General features: G+C 40.2%; 1 protein-coding gene across 1 annotated transcript in view; it reads left to right on the forward strand.

Annotated features, from left to right (window-relative positions):
- The first annotated feature begins 1111 nt into the window (after window positions 1–1111).
- BARD1 (BRCA1 associated RING domain 1) overlaps window positions 1112–19284 on the forward strand; it is an 82578-nt gene continuing 64405 nt past the window's right edge. The window contains exons 1-3 of the mRNA XM_082689109.1: window positions 1112–1402; window positions 13009–13065; window positions 18189–18337. Coding sequence (XP_082545235.1) covers window positions 1260–1402; window positions 13009–13065; window positions 18189–18337 — 349 coding nt within the window. The 5' untranslated portion in view covers window positions 1112–1259. The remainder of the gene's footprint in view (window positions 1403–13008; window positions 13066–18188; window positions 18338–19284) is intronic.

A 19284-nucleotide genomic window follows, 5' to 3' on the forward strand; every position in this document is an offset into this window, starting at 1 on the left:
ACAGGGTTAACAATCAATTTCATGATTACCTGTGAGTTTAAGAAAAAAATTGGATTTGGGGCACCTGGGTGGCTCAGTGGTTTAAGCCTCGCCTTCGGCTCAGGTCATGATCTCAGGGTCCTGGGATCAAGCCCCACATTGGGCTCTCTGCTCAGCAGGGAACCTGCTTCCCCCCCTCTCTCTGCCTACTTGTGATCTCTCTCTGTCAAATAAATAAATAAAATCTTTAAAAAAAATTACATTTGTCTTCAGTAATATTTAGAATTGTTGAATTACTATATTTAAAAATTGGGTTAGTTTACCATGTTATTATACCCTATAAGATTTTACTTAGTTTTGTCCATTCGGCTTTTACTAACCAAGGGTTTATTTGGAAATGTTATTTTATTGTTTTATTTTACTTTTACCATATAATGTATTAAGTTTTTTCAGGGGTACAGGTCTGTGACTCATCAGTCTTACACAATCGAAATGTTTTAGATGGTTACAGTGTAGCCTAAGGATTGGAGAGGACTTGGGTGGACACAGGGATATCAGCCAGAAGGCTTTGGGAACCATCTAGGTGAGAATGAGACAAAGGGCCTGAGGTGAAGACAGAAATGGGTAGATTTGAGAGTAAGTGTTGGGGTGGGGGATGCAAAGATCTGGGAGTGGACTGAGTGGGGAGGGTGAAGGGTTCTCTGCCTCTGTTGTCCATATAATATGATGGTCTATGAAGGATTCTTATGTGGAGGGTAGACACAGCTTTGACAAACAAAACAAAAAGCCTCGAAAAGGTGGAAGGGAGGAGAAAGTTACTTTTTTAGAAGAAGGCGGCACATTCAGTGTCATGATCAAAACTCTTCCAAGCTTTCCGGCAGCCGAAACAGCACTCCTTAGAGATGACTCTTAACCAAAAATTCCTCGGTTTGTGACTTTCCATCCCTTAAGCCTTGCCAACGGTCCCTAGAGCCAAGGGTTCGGGAAAGTCAAGGACGTGCATTTTTTTCTCATTTTCACCCCTCCGGGCGGTCTGGACCCGCCCCCTTTCCCGCCACCGCAGGCCCCACCCCTCCCGGTCCCGCGCGCCCCGGCTTTTGGCGCGTTTCTGCGGCCCCGCCCCTCGGGCCCCGCCCCCACCCCACCCCCCAGCGTCCCTCCGCCGGGACTCGGGGACCGCTCGGGCTGGGGTCGGGTCGCAGGCCGGCGGCGTCTCGGTCGTTGCCCGAGCCTGCCGCGGCTCCAGCCCTCTGAGGTGCCCTTGCCGGGAAGGCGGGGCGATGCCGGGGAACCGGCAGCCCAGGGTCCGCTCCGGGAACGAGCCTGGTCCCGCGCCCAGTATGGAGCCGGAGGGGCGCGGGGCCTGGGCCCACAGCCGCGCCGCGCTCGACCGGCTGGAGAAGCTGCTGCGCTGCTCGCGTTGGTAAAGACGGACCCTCCGGCGGGGGGCTGCGAGGGCGGGGGGCAGGGGTCGCCCCAGTCTCGGGGGAGGGTCGGGGATCTTTTCAGGCCCCGGGATCCCTCTTCCCCTTGCCGTGGGGCAGTCGGCCGGCGAGCAGAGTCCAACCTCCCCTGGGGTCTGGTTTTAGTTATCGAACCTCCCTGGTCCCCGTTCACAGCCTTCCCGCGCGGCTCTCCTGCCTTTTCCTCACCAAACCCAACTAAGGTGGTAGTTTTCGAACTTGAGCGGGCCCGAGACGCGCCGGAGACGCGCCGGGGGGCGTGGCTAAGGATGCGGCTCGCAGGCCCCGCCTCCGGGGTTGGAATTGGTGCGGGCGGGGCTGAGACGTCCGCGCGTCCTGCCCGGCGCGGGGTTCCGCGGGACCCGAGCAGTCGCCGCGCCTCTGCGGGGCCCTGCTGAGTGGGCGGCCGCTGTCGCTCGTCGCTGAGCTGGCCCTTTGACCGCTTCTCCGTGGCAGCTCTTTCTGGGTACCCTTGTGGGAGGTAGATTGAAGATAGCAGTGGGATGACGCCGCCCGTCCATTTCTCGTTCAGTTTCTCCTTTCCTTGGTTTCGTCAAAAGCCTGGACGGCTCGGGGTTCCAGCTCTTACAGATGCTGTTTATTATCATTTTTTGTTACTTATTTTCCTTCATGCTGTCGCACCCTGGGAGTCTTCTCACTTCCAGGTTTTCATTATATCTGGAGGCAATCATTTTCATGACTGGTCCTCCATGCTTCTTGTCCTGTAGCTTTTCGTACTGCACACACCAAGGAGGTTTATAAAACGCAAAAAGGACTTGTCACCTTTTTCATTTCTTCCAGAAGCAGTGATTGAGTGAGGGCACGCTGTGTGGACAGCTCAGTATTTCTGCATCAGTACCACTCAGGCAGGTTTTCTGCCTGCTTGTAGCTGTTCCTGACTGTATTTCTTTTTTGGACTTTCTTTTGATTTGTGTTTTTTTCCCTCTGATCTCCAACCAGTAGAAATTTGATATACATAAAGTACAAGTAACACCGCAGCTTTTTCTTTAAACATGAAATGGACTTAACTGGTGGCTCAGTAGGGTAAGGGTAGGACTCTTGATTTTGGCTGGCATCAGTAATCTCAGGGCCCTGAGATCTAGCCCTGGGTAGGGAGTCTGAAATTCTCTCTCCCTGTCCCCTCTGTCCCTTCCCCTGCTCGCTCTCTCTCTTTGTCTCAAATAATAAATCTTAACAACAACAACAAAAAGAAATGGACTTAACTGTTACAGACCTTTTGCACTTACATTTTGTTTTATAAAACTTCAAAAAATCATCGCACCTCTTAGAAAAGTGGCACTTTTGCTAGAACACATGGAGACATTCTGAGTTGTGTATGTTTTTTCATAACACAGGTCATCCATTTGAGAATAAGAAATTTAAAACTGGCTCTGCTAGTTGCTATAATGAAGCAATTATAATCACATCTTCATAGTTTAACAAAAGTTAGACATTCACGTGCGGTTTCTGTATGGAAGACATTAGGGCAGCCGGCATCATAGTACTTCACCCAGGCTGGAGAGTCAGGCTGCCTGAGTTCAGGTTCCAGCTTTGACACAATGGCCCAGGTCAAATTCGTTGCCTCAGTTTCCCCATCTGAGTGATAATAGTGCTCAACTCATCCACCTATGAGTCTCCCTTAATAATAAAAGATATTCGGGGCTCCTGGGTGGCTCAGTGCATTAAAGCCTCTGCCTTCGGCTCAGGTCATGATCCCAGGGTCCTGGGATTCAGCCCTGCATCGGGCTCTCTGCTCAGCGGGGAGCCTGTCCCCCCCCCCCACTCTCTGCCTGCCTGTCTGCCTACTTTTGATCTCTGTCTGTCAAATAAATAAATAAACTCTTAAAAAAAAAAAAAAGATTATTGTGCCCCTGCAAAGTGCTCTTTTGGCCTTGGGACTTCATTAGTGAACAAAGACAAAAACCTCAATCCTTAGGACACTAACCTTCTGTAGGAGGGAAGAAACGAAATGAAATTATACATGTGAAGGGTTGAGTATGGTGGTTGTCATGGGATAAGTGATAAATAATAGCTGTTTTATAAAAATACAAAGAGGTATAGCCTGTTTCCTGAATGGTTCAGGCAAAACAAAGTATGTGATTTATAAGAATAATCTACAGGTTGTCCTAAAATCTAATACAGCCAATTCCACTTTTTATCCCCTTCCACATATTTTTCCAGTTTCTGTCTGAAGTGAGAAGACAAGAAGAGCCAAAGGACTGAAAGTGGACATCAGACTTTTTATAGGTGCAGACTTTGAATGCAGTTCATTCTGTTGGCTGGAGAATAATAGTGAACTCCAGTGATTTTTCTTAAAAAATTAATACATGAACCACTGATGGAATCACTACACTCACCAGTTTCTTTGCATTTTTTAACCCAGGGCTCTGCAAATTTCTTCTGTAAAGAGTCTTTTACGGTAACTGTTTTAGGCTTTGCTGGCCACAGTCTCTGTTCCTATTCATTTTTTTTTTTTTTTTTTTTTTTGCAGCCCTTAAAAACAGAGGCATGGGGGTGCCTGGGTGGCTCAGTTGGTTAAGCCATTGCCTCCTGCTCGGGTCATGATCCTGGAGTTCAAGGATCGAGTCCCACATCGGGCTCCCAGCTCTTCGGGGAGTCTGCTTCTCCCTCTGACCTTCTCCCCTCTCATGCTCTCTCTCTCTTTCTCAAATAAATAAAATCTTTAAAACAACAACAACAACAACAACAAACCAGGGGCACATGGGTGGGGTGGCTCAGTCTGTTGAGGGGTCTGCCTTTGGCTCAGGTCATGATCCCAGCATCCTGGGATGGAGCCCTGCCTAGGGCTCCCTGCTCAGCGGGGAGCCTGCTTCTCCCTCTCCCTCTGCCTCTCCCCGCTGCTCTTGATCTCTAGCACACAAGTGCTCTCTCTCTCTCAAATCAAATCTTTAAACAAAAACAAACCCAAAAAGCATTCTTAGCTCAAGTCTGTACAAAGACAGTCTTCTGACTAGATTTGGTGCATAGGCTATGGTTTTCCAAACTGTTAAAATGAGTTCTCAGTGTATATATTATATCACATGAGACTTAATATTTATTCTATTTTTTATTAATTATTGAGACTTAATATTTAGAAATGATTTTATGTTCTTCTCCATGAGTCTTTCTGTTTTGGCACTGTTCATAGTGAATAAAGGGTAGCCAGTTTCTCCTTACGCATGGGAAAAAAACGAAAAGACCCCAAACCCGTTGTTTCCACCGCTGCCTTTTCCTAGGATCCGCCTGATATCATTGCTTGAAAGGAGCAACTCTGGACAGTCTGCTTCTTGCTTTTGCTATCCACCATTCATAGTAGTGTCATATTATTTGAAATTGTGTGTCAGTATGCCCTTTTACAGAGTTTCAAAGTTCTACCCAGTGGGCTGGTGATTACCCCGATTACCCTCACATTCAGCTTGCAGCTGTCATCTATATTGTGTTCCCAGGTGTCACCTGTCTCGTGGAGCATATTGGATCTATTTTGCAGGAAGCATTACTTGTGAGTGAGGGTGGATTGGCTACATTACAGGGCATCCTTTCTTGACCTTTAACATAAGTGTGGCTCCAAGGTGAAGCGGATGGAATTTTTCAAGAGGCCAGATGTGACATTTGTGTTAGGTCCAAGCCTCACAACCAGATAGAAGCTATTTAAAGATTTGGAAAAATGAGACAGGAAGAACATATCATTTGAGAAGCTGACAGAAAGCATAGTTAGTAATAATGTGTTCCTAAAGGAAGTAGGAAAAAAATAATAGGAGCTGTAGTGTTAAAAGCCCAAGAGTCATATGACACTGTTTTGTGAATTAAAATAATTAGGTACCTCTTGCCATTTGGGGCGGTGGCGGGGGGGTGGGGGAGCTTTGGTCTCTACTACAATGTAATTTGGAGTTCTAGCACGTTTTAAATCAACTTTTAGTAAAAAGTAAAATAGTGATCTTGTGATTTTTTTTTTTTTTGGGTAGGTGATTTTATTTTTCTAAATCTTTTGTCATTTTAAAGGCAGTCAGGATTGTTTTTGTTTATTGCATAGCTTAGTTTTTAAGAGCATTGATTTTGAACACTGGCTTCAAATAGTGGCTCAGTGATTTTGGATAAATTATTTTATCTTTGTATGCTTTTTCTCATTTGCAAAATGAATTAGTAATAGTTTCTATCTTATAAGGTTGTTATGGGAATTAAATGAGTTAATATTTATAAGATACTTAGAGCAGTGCCTATTATGTTCTAAGTGCTGTATGAATGTTTGTAAAATACAGGATAGATTTCCTGACCCCAGTGTTAAGCTTTTGCCTTCATTAGTTTTGAATGTTCAGAAGCATTTTAATAGGCCAATGATCCTTAAATGGGATGATTACTCCTTTGGCTTGCTCTGATGCTGATTCTTCATTAGGACCTCAAGCGATCACTGAGGCACTACATTAGTGATGCTGTGGTGAGACATTTTCCACCCTTAAGGAGCAAATGCTTAACTATAAAGGATAAAAATGCATGCAGAGTTCGGGGAAAATTATCATGAGGACCAAAGAGATGCAGGGAAGAGTACTTGGATGGTGCCAGTAGAGGAAAGTTGAATGCAGTCTTGGAAAGATTTTCATAGAAAAGAAAGGTGGAATGTGCTAATCACAGTATGCTAAAAGGTAATGTAGAATAAAAGAAAGGGAGTCAGGTGGGCAAAGTTAAGAAAGGGTCAGATTAGACCCTGTTTAGTGGCCTAACAACACACTATTCAGTTGATTTGCATAGTTCCTATGGAGAAGCAATTCGTGTAAATTTCCTGTAATTCCAGTGTCCTCATCTATAAAATGAGGAAGCTGGACTAAGTGCTTTCTAAGACTCCTTTCAGTTTGCAGATTCTATAATTATTAGTTTCCACTAGATGTAAATCGTCATTTAAAACTTTCTTTTGAAGTTTAACATACATCCAGAAAAGGGCAGAAATCATTGGTGTTCAGCTTGTATCATATCCTTCCTAATGGTGGGATTTACTTACTCATGTGGTATTTTGATTCTTTGATACCTGTTGCCTTCAGTTATACTACACATTTCATAAAGACAGGTACACATTTCGTAAAGACAGGTTCACATTTCTGAACACATAGTTTCTTAGTGTTTGTTAAATTAATGAGTGTATCAAAGAATCTAGGTTAAGTTAGGATCATATTTGAGGAGCCTTTGCAGGTGGAAATACTAGAAAGACCTGGTTAATTTCACTTGCTCACCAAGAATCCTCCATAGGTTCCTGGGGTTAATTACCCAGAGTGAACAATGACTAAGGTCTTAGGGCAAAAGTAGAAGGCAAAGGTCTTTGCCTCTGGGAGTTAGGGCTAGAACAGACCTATCACAGGCCTACACATGCCTGGTATTATATAGGGCTTGGGACTGCCAAGAGAACCTTCCTATAGAGACATTGAGCACCTGTTCCTATAGTATAGGGGATCATCTTACAAGTGGAGTTATTGTTATATGGGTCTGGGACTTAGAGGAAAGATTTCAGGCTGGGAGCACACTTGACAGTCATCTGCATGTAGATGGTAATTTAAGTCCTATTTCTAGAAGTGAGCAGGGAAGCGAATATAAAGATGAACGACTGTGTCCGAGCCTTGAAACGCAACATTTGAACATTAGGTGGAAGAAGTGAAGCTTTAAGGACAGTTACTTAGGTAGTGATTGCTTTGGAAGAAGGGGAAGAGAGGACAGAGTCAACCAGTACTATTTGAGTCAGATGTACAGGATATTCTCTGTGGCTTATCTGTCTCATAACAGTAGGTCCTATTATAGTTAATTGTTAGTAGAAGTTTGTTGCCCATTTGGCTTTTGCTATATTGGCTCATTGGTTTATTCAGCATTTATCAACACTAAACAATCAGACTTGATTTAAAAAAATTTTTTCCCATGTGATTTAATCTGGCATACAAAATATACAGAAATAAGATGCTCTGTGTCATTATTCATATGCCTTACTTGATAACAATTTTGTTTATTCTAAAGATAGATAAAAGAAATTGTTTAATTGGCTTAGAGAGCCTTTTAACCAAATGTGTTGGTGCACACTTGGCAAAATAACTTGGCATTTTTCTAAAATGTAAGAGCACTGTGGTAGCTAGCTATTTTGCCTATCATTAAATAGCAGTTTATCTCATAGAAGCTTAGGGAGCCATTCTGTTAAGAAATAGGTCTGCCTCAGTATTGTAATCTCAACTGAATTTACTTTGCTTTTTTTCTTTGCAAAGAAATTTTTATTTCAGTAGGATATATTTTTTTAAAAATTGTTTTTTCTTACTACTTAGTTCTTCCCTAAGTTATAATCCTCTGGCCACGCCAATCTCTCCAAATCGACTACATGTAAAGTAGCAGAAATATGACTACAGATGGGAAAAAGTAGAGTAGCTGAATTTTCAAGGTACAGAAATCCTGTTACCATGCAAATGTCTTTTCTTATTCTTTTGGATTTTTTTTCTTTCTAATATATATGTATATCAAACAAAGAATAGGGTAAGGATAAAATAGAATTGTTAATATAAATTCATTTTTGCATGTAGTTTTCCATTTGCTTCATTCACTAAGGATTTATCGAAATTCTGCTGTTCATATAGCACCATGCTAGGGAGGTAATAGTGTGGTTGGGGAGCGCAGAAAAAATAAAAGTCCAGATTTCTCGTTTGTAGGGCTACAGTCTATTTGGAGACTAGCAGGGAAAATAGGGAATCAAGCAGATAAAAGAGAAAATATTTCTCTTTCAGCATTGATTTCCAGAGCTCCAACGAGATGCCATCTCTCTGGAACTTTATAGAGTATTTCATACTTTTCTGAAGTCATATACTAACTTTGCTTATAAAATCACCTTGTTCAGTTATAAGCCCCTTAATATACAGATTGTGTTGCAGGCAACATTGTGTCCTTACACATCTGGCACAAGGTACAGATTTTGCATAGGTGATGGTGTGGAAATTGAAATCCAAGAATTTCTGTGCCTAAACTTTGTTTAGTGTTGTTTTTATTACATCATCCTGCATAGTATTTGGATGTGTTGGACTTGAATAGTTTTGGGGGTAGAAGGGAGGAAGGGTATTCTAGGCTGGGAAGAGTAGTCTCAGCGATCCTGAGCTTGGTTTTGGACATTGGGTATTACTTGAGGAATGTTACAGAGAGCAGAGTTGAGAGCAGAGTTTTTGTGGAGGAGCAGTAAAGAAAAGGTTGCCTGCTTTGAAGTTACTGGGTTGTGAAGAACTTCTTAATATTAAGTTTTTAAAAATTGAAACTAATACGTGCGTTAAAATATCAGTGTATGTGGTGGTCATTAAATAAGTGAATGGCAGGTGAGCCCCAGTCCTTTTCTTTCTTTTTTTTTTTTTTTTAATTAAAAAAAATATTTTATTTATTTATTTGACAGACAGAGACACAGCAAGAGAGGGGACACAAGCAGGGGGAGTGGGAGAGGGAGAAGCAGGCTTCCTGCTGAGCAGGGAGCCTGATGTGGGGCTTGATCCCAGGACCCTGGAATCATGACCTGAGCCTAAGGCAGATGCCTAAGGCAGGCGCCCCCCGAATCCTTTTCCTTAAGGACCCACTATGATCAATTTTTTGTGATCTTTTAATAAGAGGTCGTCTGTATTTATATAAGCAGCATATGCCTCAGCTGGGAAGATGTCAGGTATCAGGAGGTGTATCATGACAATGTAACATTTTCTTGTTGATTAAAATTTAGATTGTTTCTGGTCTTTTGCTATAATCTGTGCTAAAGTGAATATCCTTTTCCATCAGCCTTTCCATTTTAAAAATTTTTATTAAAATTATCCATGAACACAGTCAACAAAGTCAATAAAGCAAAGGCAATAAAAACATTCTTTTGCTTCATCTATACTTTAGAAATAGCCTCTTTCATCTCTTAGTTCTTCCAAGATTTACGTCTGCATTTCCAAATGACATGTGTCTATTGCTACTTCTTTAATTTTTCCATTTTAGACATTTATTTATCCACTTTCTAACTTCTTCCTCTAAAAGATAGTTTTCTTATTATCTATTAACTTTCTAGTATGGAAGATGACTCGGTTAGAATTTGTAGTACAAAATAATTTTCAGTCGTTATTTTGAAGGCCAGGCATCCCTTGTTGTTACCCTTGAGATGTATTATGCTCTTCTGAATCCTTAAAAAAATTAAAAAATATATATATACACATATATACACACATATTTATGTGTATACATTTATGACATTTTAGTTTTATTATTTCTTAATCTCTGGACTCTCTTGGTATCCTAAGTAGATAGCTTTGATGTTTTGAAGTTTCAGTTTTGTAAGCATCTGAGTATCTCTAAAGGATAAATTCCTGGCAGGGGAAAAGTTGAATTGAAAGTAGGTGCATTTAAAATTTTGATAGAAACTGTCTGGTTGTAATAGAAGTATCTTCTCAGCTAAGCAAGCTCTAGGCATTGTCAGAAAGCCTGGCTTTGACGTAGATCATTGCCACCCTCTGGATCTGTGTTTCTGAGCTGTACGTTAACGTTCTTTTGACTTGACATGGTCCCCGCCCAGGCTTGGTTATAACACCCCTGTCCGTGCTCCTTCCCCTGTGCTCGCGGGCACATACTTCTCCATCACTCCTCCACTGTTGTTCTTTATCTATTAACAGCAACAAAATATATTCTCGCTCACTAATTAGAATAATCAGTACAATTGATCAGTTATTCATAGATACTAGATTTAATTGCTAATCAAACTGTAGCATCTCATTGCTAGGGGAAGGAAGGGTCAGAACCATAGATAAAACGTTCAGAGTCATCTTCGAAAGGACATTTAAGTTTAGAAACAGAATCAAGGCACTGAGTGTAGAGTACTATGATAGAAAGCCACAAGTCTGTGGACTGTGTTATGGGGAAAAGCCTACAATGGAGAGATGGGAAAGAAGCAGTTAACAAAATGCTAAAATAGGCAGAAAATGTGTTATAAGAAAATTAAGACTCAACTGAAGGAAAGGTTTCAGGAAGAAAGTTGAGGTCAGTTTCCTTCACAGAAGGGGGAGGGAGAATGAGGCCTGAAAGTGCTTTTGGAGAGCAGGTTCAGCATTGTTGGGAGTTAAAGCTGGGGAGGTAAGGAGACGGAGTGAACACTGTGGAGCCCTCTATTAGGACCTTCCATCTTTCGGCAAGAGCAGGGGCAGGAGGAGGTAGAGTTAGAGGCAGGAGCTAAACAAAGTGCTGTTTTTTCGGGTGGAGGAGAGAATGCCTACTTGTGCATGTTTAGGCAGATGGAAGAAGAAAGGTGGCTATAATGAGGAGAAGAGACCACTTTAGGAGACAGAAGATAAGGGATCTAGGGAGAGATGGAGCAGCGCATTTTAAGAAGCAAGAGTGACTGCAGGAAATGTTTTCCTCTGAGCCTGAAGGGAGGGTTAGGATTATGGATGAAGAGGTAGGAATGGGTTCAGGTGGTGAAACACTCACACTGTTCGTCTCCAGTCACATTAATGGAATTTCAGAGCATGGAGATGGTTTCAAATAGCATTTATTCATTTGTTTACTCACTGAAAATAAAATGTGCTACTTTGGTAGAGAGACAAAGGTGAAGAAACTACCAACTAAAATCATAGAGATCCAATCATCTCTCTCTCTCTCTCTTTTTTTCCTTAAGAGAGAGCAAGCAGGGAGAGGGGCAGAGGGAGAGAGTGGGGGAGAGAATCCCAAGTTGACTCTGCATTAGACCCAAGGCTGATCTCCGTCTCATGACCTTGAGATGGTGACTTGAGCTGAGATCAAGTCCAACGCTTAACTGCCTGAACCACCTAGGCACTCCTGCCTCTCTGTCTTTGTACAGTTATCTTGCCTCTCTGTCTGTTTATTATTCATAGCCTGAGATTAGGAGAGGAATGAGCAGGGCCTATCTGGCACTATAGATTGGCATCTGTGAGTGTCTAAGAGGTCAGTGGAAATAGGGTGGTGGTAAAGGTGTGGCCTAGGGAATCCAAGGAGCTAGTGACTTGAATGGTGGTCTCTCGAGGTGGAGAGCGACCTGAAGGTGGAGGTTTGGTCGGAGTGATGGAATGAAGAGATACAGGGAATTATTATGATGGGGGAGGTGAAACACCACCACTTCCGAGATCGTAGAGCAGAGCTTGTAATGAAGTAGAATTCAACACACTTGATTAGGAGATAAGAGACGAGGTTTGGTAGATGAGATCATGAACAAAAATTGCAAGAGGAGCATGATCGTTGGAGCAGAGATCATCTTAATTTGCCAGAATCACAAAAGTGGCTGGCACGTCACAAGTCATATTTTTAGCGCTGTGATCTGTGTAGTGTGATAGAAAAATCAGATATTGTGAGTTTTAAAAAAGTAATGGGTTTTATAATGTCAGTGAACACCATTTTTGGTATCTTGAGGATAACATTGTAGATGTGTACTCTGTTTTTAGCATTCTTTCTGAAAGCTCAATTTCACTTTAATGTTCGGATCTATTAAAATGTGCAGCACGATACTTTTGATCTTTGAAGAAATGTGGAAAACTGTTTTTATTGATATGTGGTAATGTGTACAGAGGTAATGGGATAATAATGGTGTAAATACCTTAAGGTCCTAAGGTTAGTGTAATAAACCAAGCACAAAAAATATACATCCTTTGAGAGCCTTATTTTTCCTGTTGCTCTCACTGCATTATGCCCCCTGAAAATAATGACTTGATGTGTTTATTTATTTTATTTTTTTTGATGTGTTTATTAATAAGTACTGTTACTTACAGAAGCTTATCAAAGGTAACAGGTATTTTGATGGACAATAATTGTATTTCTATCTTTCTTCCCCTAATGCCATGAATTTCATTCAGTCTGCACAATGTCAACCTGAAGATTCCTATTTGTAGTTGCTTAAAGTACGAAACAGTCAACCAACTGTAAACTGAAAGAATGTCTGTATTTTTGACAAGGCATTGATGAAATGTAAATGGCCACTTAACAATAGCCAGAAACCAATGTATTTGTATGGGAAACCGTGAATTCTTAGGGTCAGAGTGACCAGATGTCCTGATTTTCCTGGGTCAGCCCTGATTTATACCTGGGTCCCAGTGTCCTATTCACTTATCATGCCCTTTCACTTGCAGAAATGTTCTCATATGGATAATATATGGTCATTCTATTTTTAAGCCTTACTTTGAAATGTATGGTCTGTACTTTGCATCATTAAGTGAAGCTATATCTTGGTAGTTGAAAGAAGCAGCCTGTGGTTGGTTTTGCCTGTAGGAGGTATAGAGATCCTGGCACAAAGTTGCTTCTTTGATTTCCCAGTATGTGCATTATAAAAAATGTTACACTCTGTACCGAGTTTGGTAGTAGCTATTTGAGTCCAGCAGATGTGTGATGATACAGTATTTAATCGGGTACCACAGCCTTTCAAATAAATACATCCTTCTGCTTTGAGGAAGAGAAATATGCTAGTGTTAGGCCTTGAATTTATGAAATGTTGGCTGTAAAATGTTTATCTAACAATGACCTAAGTCACTGGATTTATGAAATGTTGGGTGTAAAATGTTTATCTAACAATGACCTAAGTCTTGATTGTTTTCCTTTCTTTAAACAGCACTCATATTCTGAGGGAGCCTGTGTGTTTAGGGGGGTGTGAGCACATCTTCTGTAGGTAAGTAATTATGATTTGATACTTAGTATAACTACAGTTTTTACTAGCTCATCATCATGTAATCATATTAATAACATTGCGTTATGTGTATGTAGCTCTCGTAAACTGCAGATATCTCACTGTACATTCGCTCATTTTGATTCTTATAACTGTCTTCATTTACAAATAAGAGCATCAGAACTCAAAGGGGATGGCTTGTCCAAAGTTGCCAAGCTTACTAAGTACTTGGCAAAGCTTGGGGAGGAAAACCTGTCGTGTGTTTGAAGTATGTCTCTTTTTTCCTTCCAGTTACTTTTGAGTCTAGACTTTCCAACTTATGAAAATCTAATTCTTGTAGTTACTGGGTTGGTTTTCTAGGGCTGCTGTAACAAAGTATCAAAGACTGGGTGCTTTAGAATGACAGAAGTTTATTGTCTCACAGTTTGGGAGGCTCGAAGTCTGAGAGCAAGGTGACAGGCAGGGCTGTGGGGAAGACTCTGTTCTGTGATTATCTTCTACCTCCTGGTGGAGAATCTTTGTCTTCTGTCAGTCTTTGGCATTCCTTGGCTTGTAGAGCTATCACTCTGATTTTCACCTTCATGTTGACACGGCATTCTCTCTTGTGTGCATGTTTGTCCTTGTGTCCAAACTTGCCCTTTCTGTAAGAATGCTAGTTATGTTGGATTAAGCCTCACCTTGATGGTCTCATGTTAATTTGATCATCTTAGATCCTATTTCCAAACAGGATCACATTCTTGGGTACTGGACATTAAGACTTCAACATCTTTTGGGGGGACACAATTTAAGCCGTACAATTACTATGAAGTTAGATCCATGTTTTAGTAGGAAAGCTCTGGTTTATAGATTAGAATACTAGATTTTCATTTCATTCTATTTCTTATTTGGAGAAATAAATTCAAGGACCAAATGTCTTAGTTTAATTGTGAGACAGGGTTAATATAGCCTCCTTTGAGTAGTTTTTTCATGATTTCAGTTACGACTGTGTAACTTTCTGGCATGAGCAACTGTGATGTGAAGTTTAAGCAAAATGAAAATAATTTACTGTGTGACTGCCGCGGGCTGGGGATGTGTGGGAAGCAATTATGCTTGGGATTGCAATTTTCTTTCTGGAAACGTGGATCTGATATATGGGACATATCCAGCTGGAGGGTGGGATAGGTGATAGTACCTTTACCTACCTGATAACTCCATTTGGAGGGTGACAAAGGATTTCAGACTTGACATATGCAGAGCACGTCTGTTGGACACTCACCCCTTCCACGGTGCCTGTCTCGGTGATCTTTGTGCCCATAAAGGGCACCACTGATTGCAGAGTTACTCCAGGCAAAAACCATAAGTAATACCCAATTGCTCTTTCCTTCCTTCCCACCTTATTAAGTTCTGTCACTTCCATCTCAAAATGTGTCTTGAATCTTGAATTTTTCCTCACTTTTCTCCATATTTACTACTGTTAACACTTTGGTCCAAGCCACTATCCTATTATCTCTCCTCAGATTGTTGTCATAAGTTCATAACTGGTCCCCTTCCCCATTTTCTGCATTCTTATCAGTGGTCTTTTAAAAATATAAATCACATCCATATCATTACCCTCCTTAAAATCCTCCAGTGGCTTCTATTACAGTTAGAATAAAATCCACACTCTTTGCTCTAAAGTTTGGAAGAACCTGTACAGGACCCAATTCCTACCTGCCTCTCTAACTATACTTCCTGCCAGCTCACCCTGTTCCAGCCATCTTCTCTTTTTAGTTCATTAAACATACTGAGTTTACAACTTCCCCAGGACTTTTGCACTTGCTATTTCTTCCATCTAAAATGTACTGCCAAATTTTTGTGAGGCTGACTTTTCATCAGTTACATTTTAGCTCATATGTCACCTTCTCCAAAAGGCTCCCATGAGTTCTTTTAATCATTTAATCCCCTTATTAAATGATGCCCCATTCCTGTCCTCACTTGCTAGTAAGCAGATTGATTTTGTTCTAGCTGATGGACGCACTGTATATAATATATCAGTGACAAATCTGCTGGAGCATATCAAACTCCATGAAATTGTAGGTAGTGTGTGTATGTGTGTGTGTGTTTGTTGAGTGGGAGAGAGATCTGTGCCTTTATTCGGTTCTGAAAGGGTTTGTGACTTAAAATGTTCAGTGAAAGGTTAAGATAGGCATGGGAACATCTTAAAGAGAAGGTCGTCATCTCTATATGACCTGAACACAGGAAAGAATAGATTCAGTGCAGTTTTGGTTCATTTTGATTATGAGATGCCAAGAATTAGGGAAACTGTAGTCTTTGCAGATTTGAAGCTATGTAAAACTGTTGAGCAATGCTATAAATATCATGCAATTTTAAAAGATGGTTTGATATATACCAATCTAGTTGAAGCATAGAGGTGGGGGGGCGGGTTGAAGGGGCACTGATCTTCAGGCATTGACAATGTTGTGGTAGTTTCAAGGTACTTTTCTGCCAATCCCCGATAAAAATAGTCCATGTATTCTTTTTAAGATAGAAATTGTTTAAAACTTAAGGCAGACATAGGCAAACTTTTGGGCTTTGGATCGTTTTACACCCTTAAAAATTGAGGACCCCAGAGCAGTTTTGTTTGTATATTTGCTGTGTGAAACCGAGACATTTAAAAAAATACTATTCAGGGACGCCTGGGTGGCTCAGAGGGTTAAGCCTCTGCCTTCGGCTCAGGTCATGATCTCAGGGTCTTGGGATCGAGCCCCGCATCGGGGTTCTCTGCTCAGCAGGGAGCCTGCTTCCTCCTCTCTCTCTGCCTGCCTCTCTGCCTACTTGTGATCTCTGTCTGTCAAATAAAGAAATAAAATCTTTAAAAACAAAACAAAACAAAACAAAAACTATTCAGTTAAAAGCAGCAATAATAAACTCTTTACGTAGTAACATAAGTAATACTTTTTTAAGGAAAAATAACCATAAACCAAAGAAAAACTAGTGAGAAGAGTGACACTTCTATTTATGCAAATCTCTTTATTGTTTTGCTGTATAAAAGACAGTAGATTCTCACACCTGGTTATGTAATCAGCCTGTTGTGATATATTCTTTTGATTGCAGCATGTGAGGAAAATCTTGTATTATACATGTGTGTAACTAGAAAAAGGAAGGGTGTTTAGTTTTTTCAGGTAATTGTGGATGTTCTTTGATACTACACCATTATTTGGCAAGTGCTTGTTCCTTTAGATTTGTTACTTTGTGGAATCTAAGAGGATAATGATGAGTTTTGGTATCTGTTACATTAAATTTCACTTGTTTATCCTGTGTTTTGAATGGGTCTTTTACCTAGCAGGATTTTCTTTTCTTTTTCTTTTTCTTTCTTTTTTTTTTTTTTTTTTAAGATTTTATTTATTTATTTGACAGAGAGAGAGGGAGAGATCACAAGTAGAGAGAGAGAGGAGGAAGCAGGCTCCCCCCTGAGCAGAGAGCCCGATGTGGGGCTTGATTCCAGGACCCCGGGATCATGACCCAAGCCGAAGGCAGAGGCTTAACCCACTGAGCCACCCAGGCGCCCCTACCCAGCAGGATTTTCTGATGTCATGCTTTGGTCATCTGGAAAATATTGACTTACTGAGTTATACAGATCTACTAAGAAATTACATCTGTCCCCAGAATTCTAGATTTATGTTTACTAAATAATTTGAGAACAGTTAAAAGATGAATATTATAGAATGTATAAAATAGACTGATCTGGGTACCAGAGTGGTAGTACATAAGTGTCTTACCTAACTGAATCTCATTTTCTTCATCTGTAAATAAGGTAATGATTCTGAACGAGTGGATTGTAACTGTTAAATTGAGGAATCAGTTTCCCTTTTTATATGTGGCGTTTTAAGTTTTTAGTTTTTAAAGTTTTAACTTTTTAAAGTTTGTATGTGGGGTTTTAAGTTTTTTAAAGTTTTTTCTTTGCTTGTAGTTACAAGCAAAGAAACTCTAAGAAGTTCCCTTATTTGCTACAGAAGATTGACATTTCATGATTTCAGGGTTGTAAGATTGAGCCCCCTGAGTGTGGAGTCTGCTTAAGATTCTCTTTCCCTCTCTGTCTGCCCACAGCAACCCCTTGCACACACTCTCCAAAAAAAAAGGGAGGAAAGAAATTTGACATTTATTCATTTATTGAGTGCAATCTCTCCTAGCTCTACTGTGGTTTACAGATTTGTTCTATAACATTTATTGATGTTACTTTGCATCAGAATTATGCCAGAATCTGGGATGCGGAGTAGAAATGCCACAAGCTTTTTCTGGAAGGAGCTGATATTAGAAGAATCCTCTGTGCCTACAAATGAGTAGGTCCCGTGGAAAGGAATGTGGTGTTTGGGGGAGATGTGGCTTTCATCACTGTTAGGTTCCCAGTCTTGCTGGAGTTCCTCTGGTGAGGCTAAGGAGTGGATTTTTAGGTTTTTTATTTCTGAATCCAGAGATAAGCTTTGGTGGGGGGATTATGAACCCCACTCCCAATCCCAATTCTTTTTTTTTTTTTTTAAATAAGAGTTTATGTATATCTTCAGATATGCAAAGGATTTGAGATTTAACTACTAGGCAGAAAACCTGTGGTAATTTAATTGAGTCTACAGGCTATAAAAGTGTCTGAAAGAACCAGGTATCTTTTCTCAGAAACCACATTAAAGCCTTTAGACACTTGTCGGTAACAAAACAAAAAATACCTTTCCTGGTGTCTTTGCAGTATTGTTCCATGAAGCACAGTGTTAAAATTTAAGATACGAAAGGTTGAGATGCATGGCTGTTATGCATTTGGTAGTAAATGTGTTTATTTATGTCCCTTTATGTACTCTTACCCTTTAGAAGCTATAGATTTATAGATTTATTTGCATGAAAAATTATGCAGACTAACGTCTGGCTAATTAAAGCCTCTTAATATTAATTTTCCTAAGGAAATTTAGATTTAGATTGTGTATTAGACTCTTTCAGAAACATTATTTAAAAAAAAAATTATGTTTGCCCATTGCTTGTTAAAACAACTTTTGCTTCATTTACCTCTGTTCAAAGTCTGTTTATGCGTATATTTTGGAATTGAGATTCTGTTGAATGCATTGAGATATATAGATATACATGTTACATATATATGTATTTTTTTCTTTTAACCTTTTTTAAAGTAATTGTGTAAGTGACTGCATTGGAACCGGGTGTCCAGTGTGTTACACCCCAGCCTGGATACAAGATGTGAAGATAAATAGACAATTGGACAGCATGATCCAGCTTTGTAGTAAGCTTCGGAATTTGCTACATGACGATAAGCTTTCAGGTGAGAACCATCACTGACTCTCTTCCTTAAAGAGCTGATGAATTCATATTGATCATATAAAAATGTAAACATCTATCAAGAATTCTGATGACATATTTCAAATTTTAAGATTTACAGTTTACAGTTACCTTGAGAAGTGACAGATAACTTAGAGATAACTTAGAGAAACTGAGGTCCGGAGAGGTTAAATGATCTTGCCTAATGTCACATGTGTAGTTAGTACCAGGAGCAGGAGACACAGAGCCCACTTCTTCTGAGTGTTAGTCCAGATGCTTTCACCACCTGCATTGCCTGTTTTTATAGTTATACAACTGTAAGAATTACAGTTATAGTAATTTCTGGGTAACATACATGGAAAAGAAATTTGTCTTTAAATTCACTTAAATACACTTTTACATGATAGAATACAACTTTCTGTGTGCATCCCTTTTCCAGACTGAATTAATTAGATGAGCACATTTTGAAAGAGCAAAAATCTAATATTGATTTTCTTTTCTATTTAAATGGGGGTTAAAGTTTTTCACATTGTTCTTAGACTCTGTGTATTTACTATGTATCTTCCCATTGTGCTTTCTGCCGAGAACTAATTAGCTGGGGAAAGAAAGTAAAGCATTTTGAGTCTTCATAATTAGATGTTAGAATTACCCTTTTATTGACCAGAGCTTGTCATTTTGCTTATGTCTATAGGATAACCTTTTCTTGACTGGCAGGATGCTGTGAATGATTGATATTGTTTATATAAAATGGCTGAATTTCTGTTTTTAAATGTTTTGATCTTAGATGTCTGACACGATGTGTTATTGTCAGCTACTAAAGGTGATGTTGATTAGACAAAATAAACAAGACAAATACTTTGAGTCTTATTGACCAGATCTGACCAGATTGACCATATTTTTAAAAAGAATTTAAATTACATAGTCTACCTATGAAAAGTTTTTTTCATCTGA

The sequence above is a fragment of the Mustela nivalis genome (genome assembly GCF_964662115.1).
Source record: "Mustela nivalis genome assembly, chromosome: 11".
In the NCBI taxonomy this organism is placed as follows: Eukaryota; Metazoa; Chordata; class Mammalia; order Carnivora; family Mustelidae; genus Mustela; species Mustela nivalis.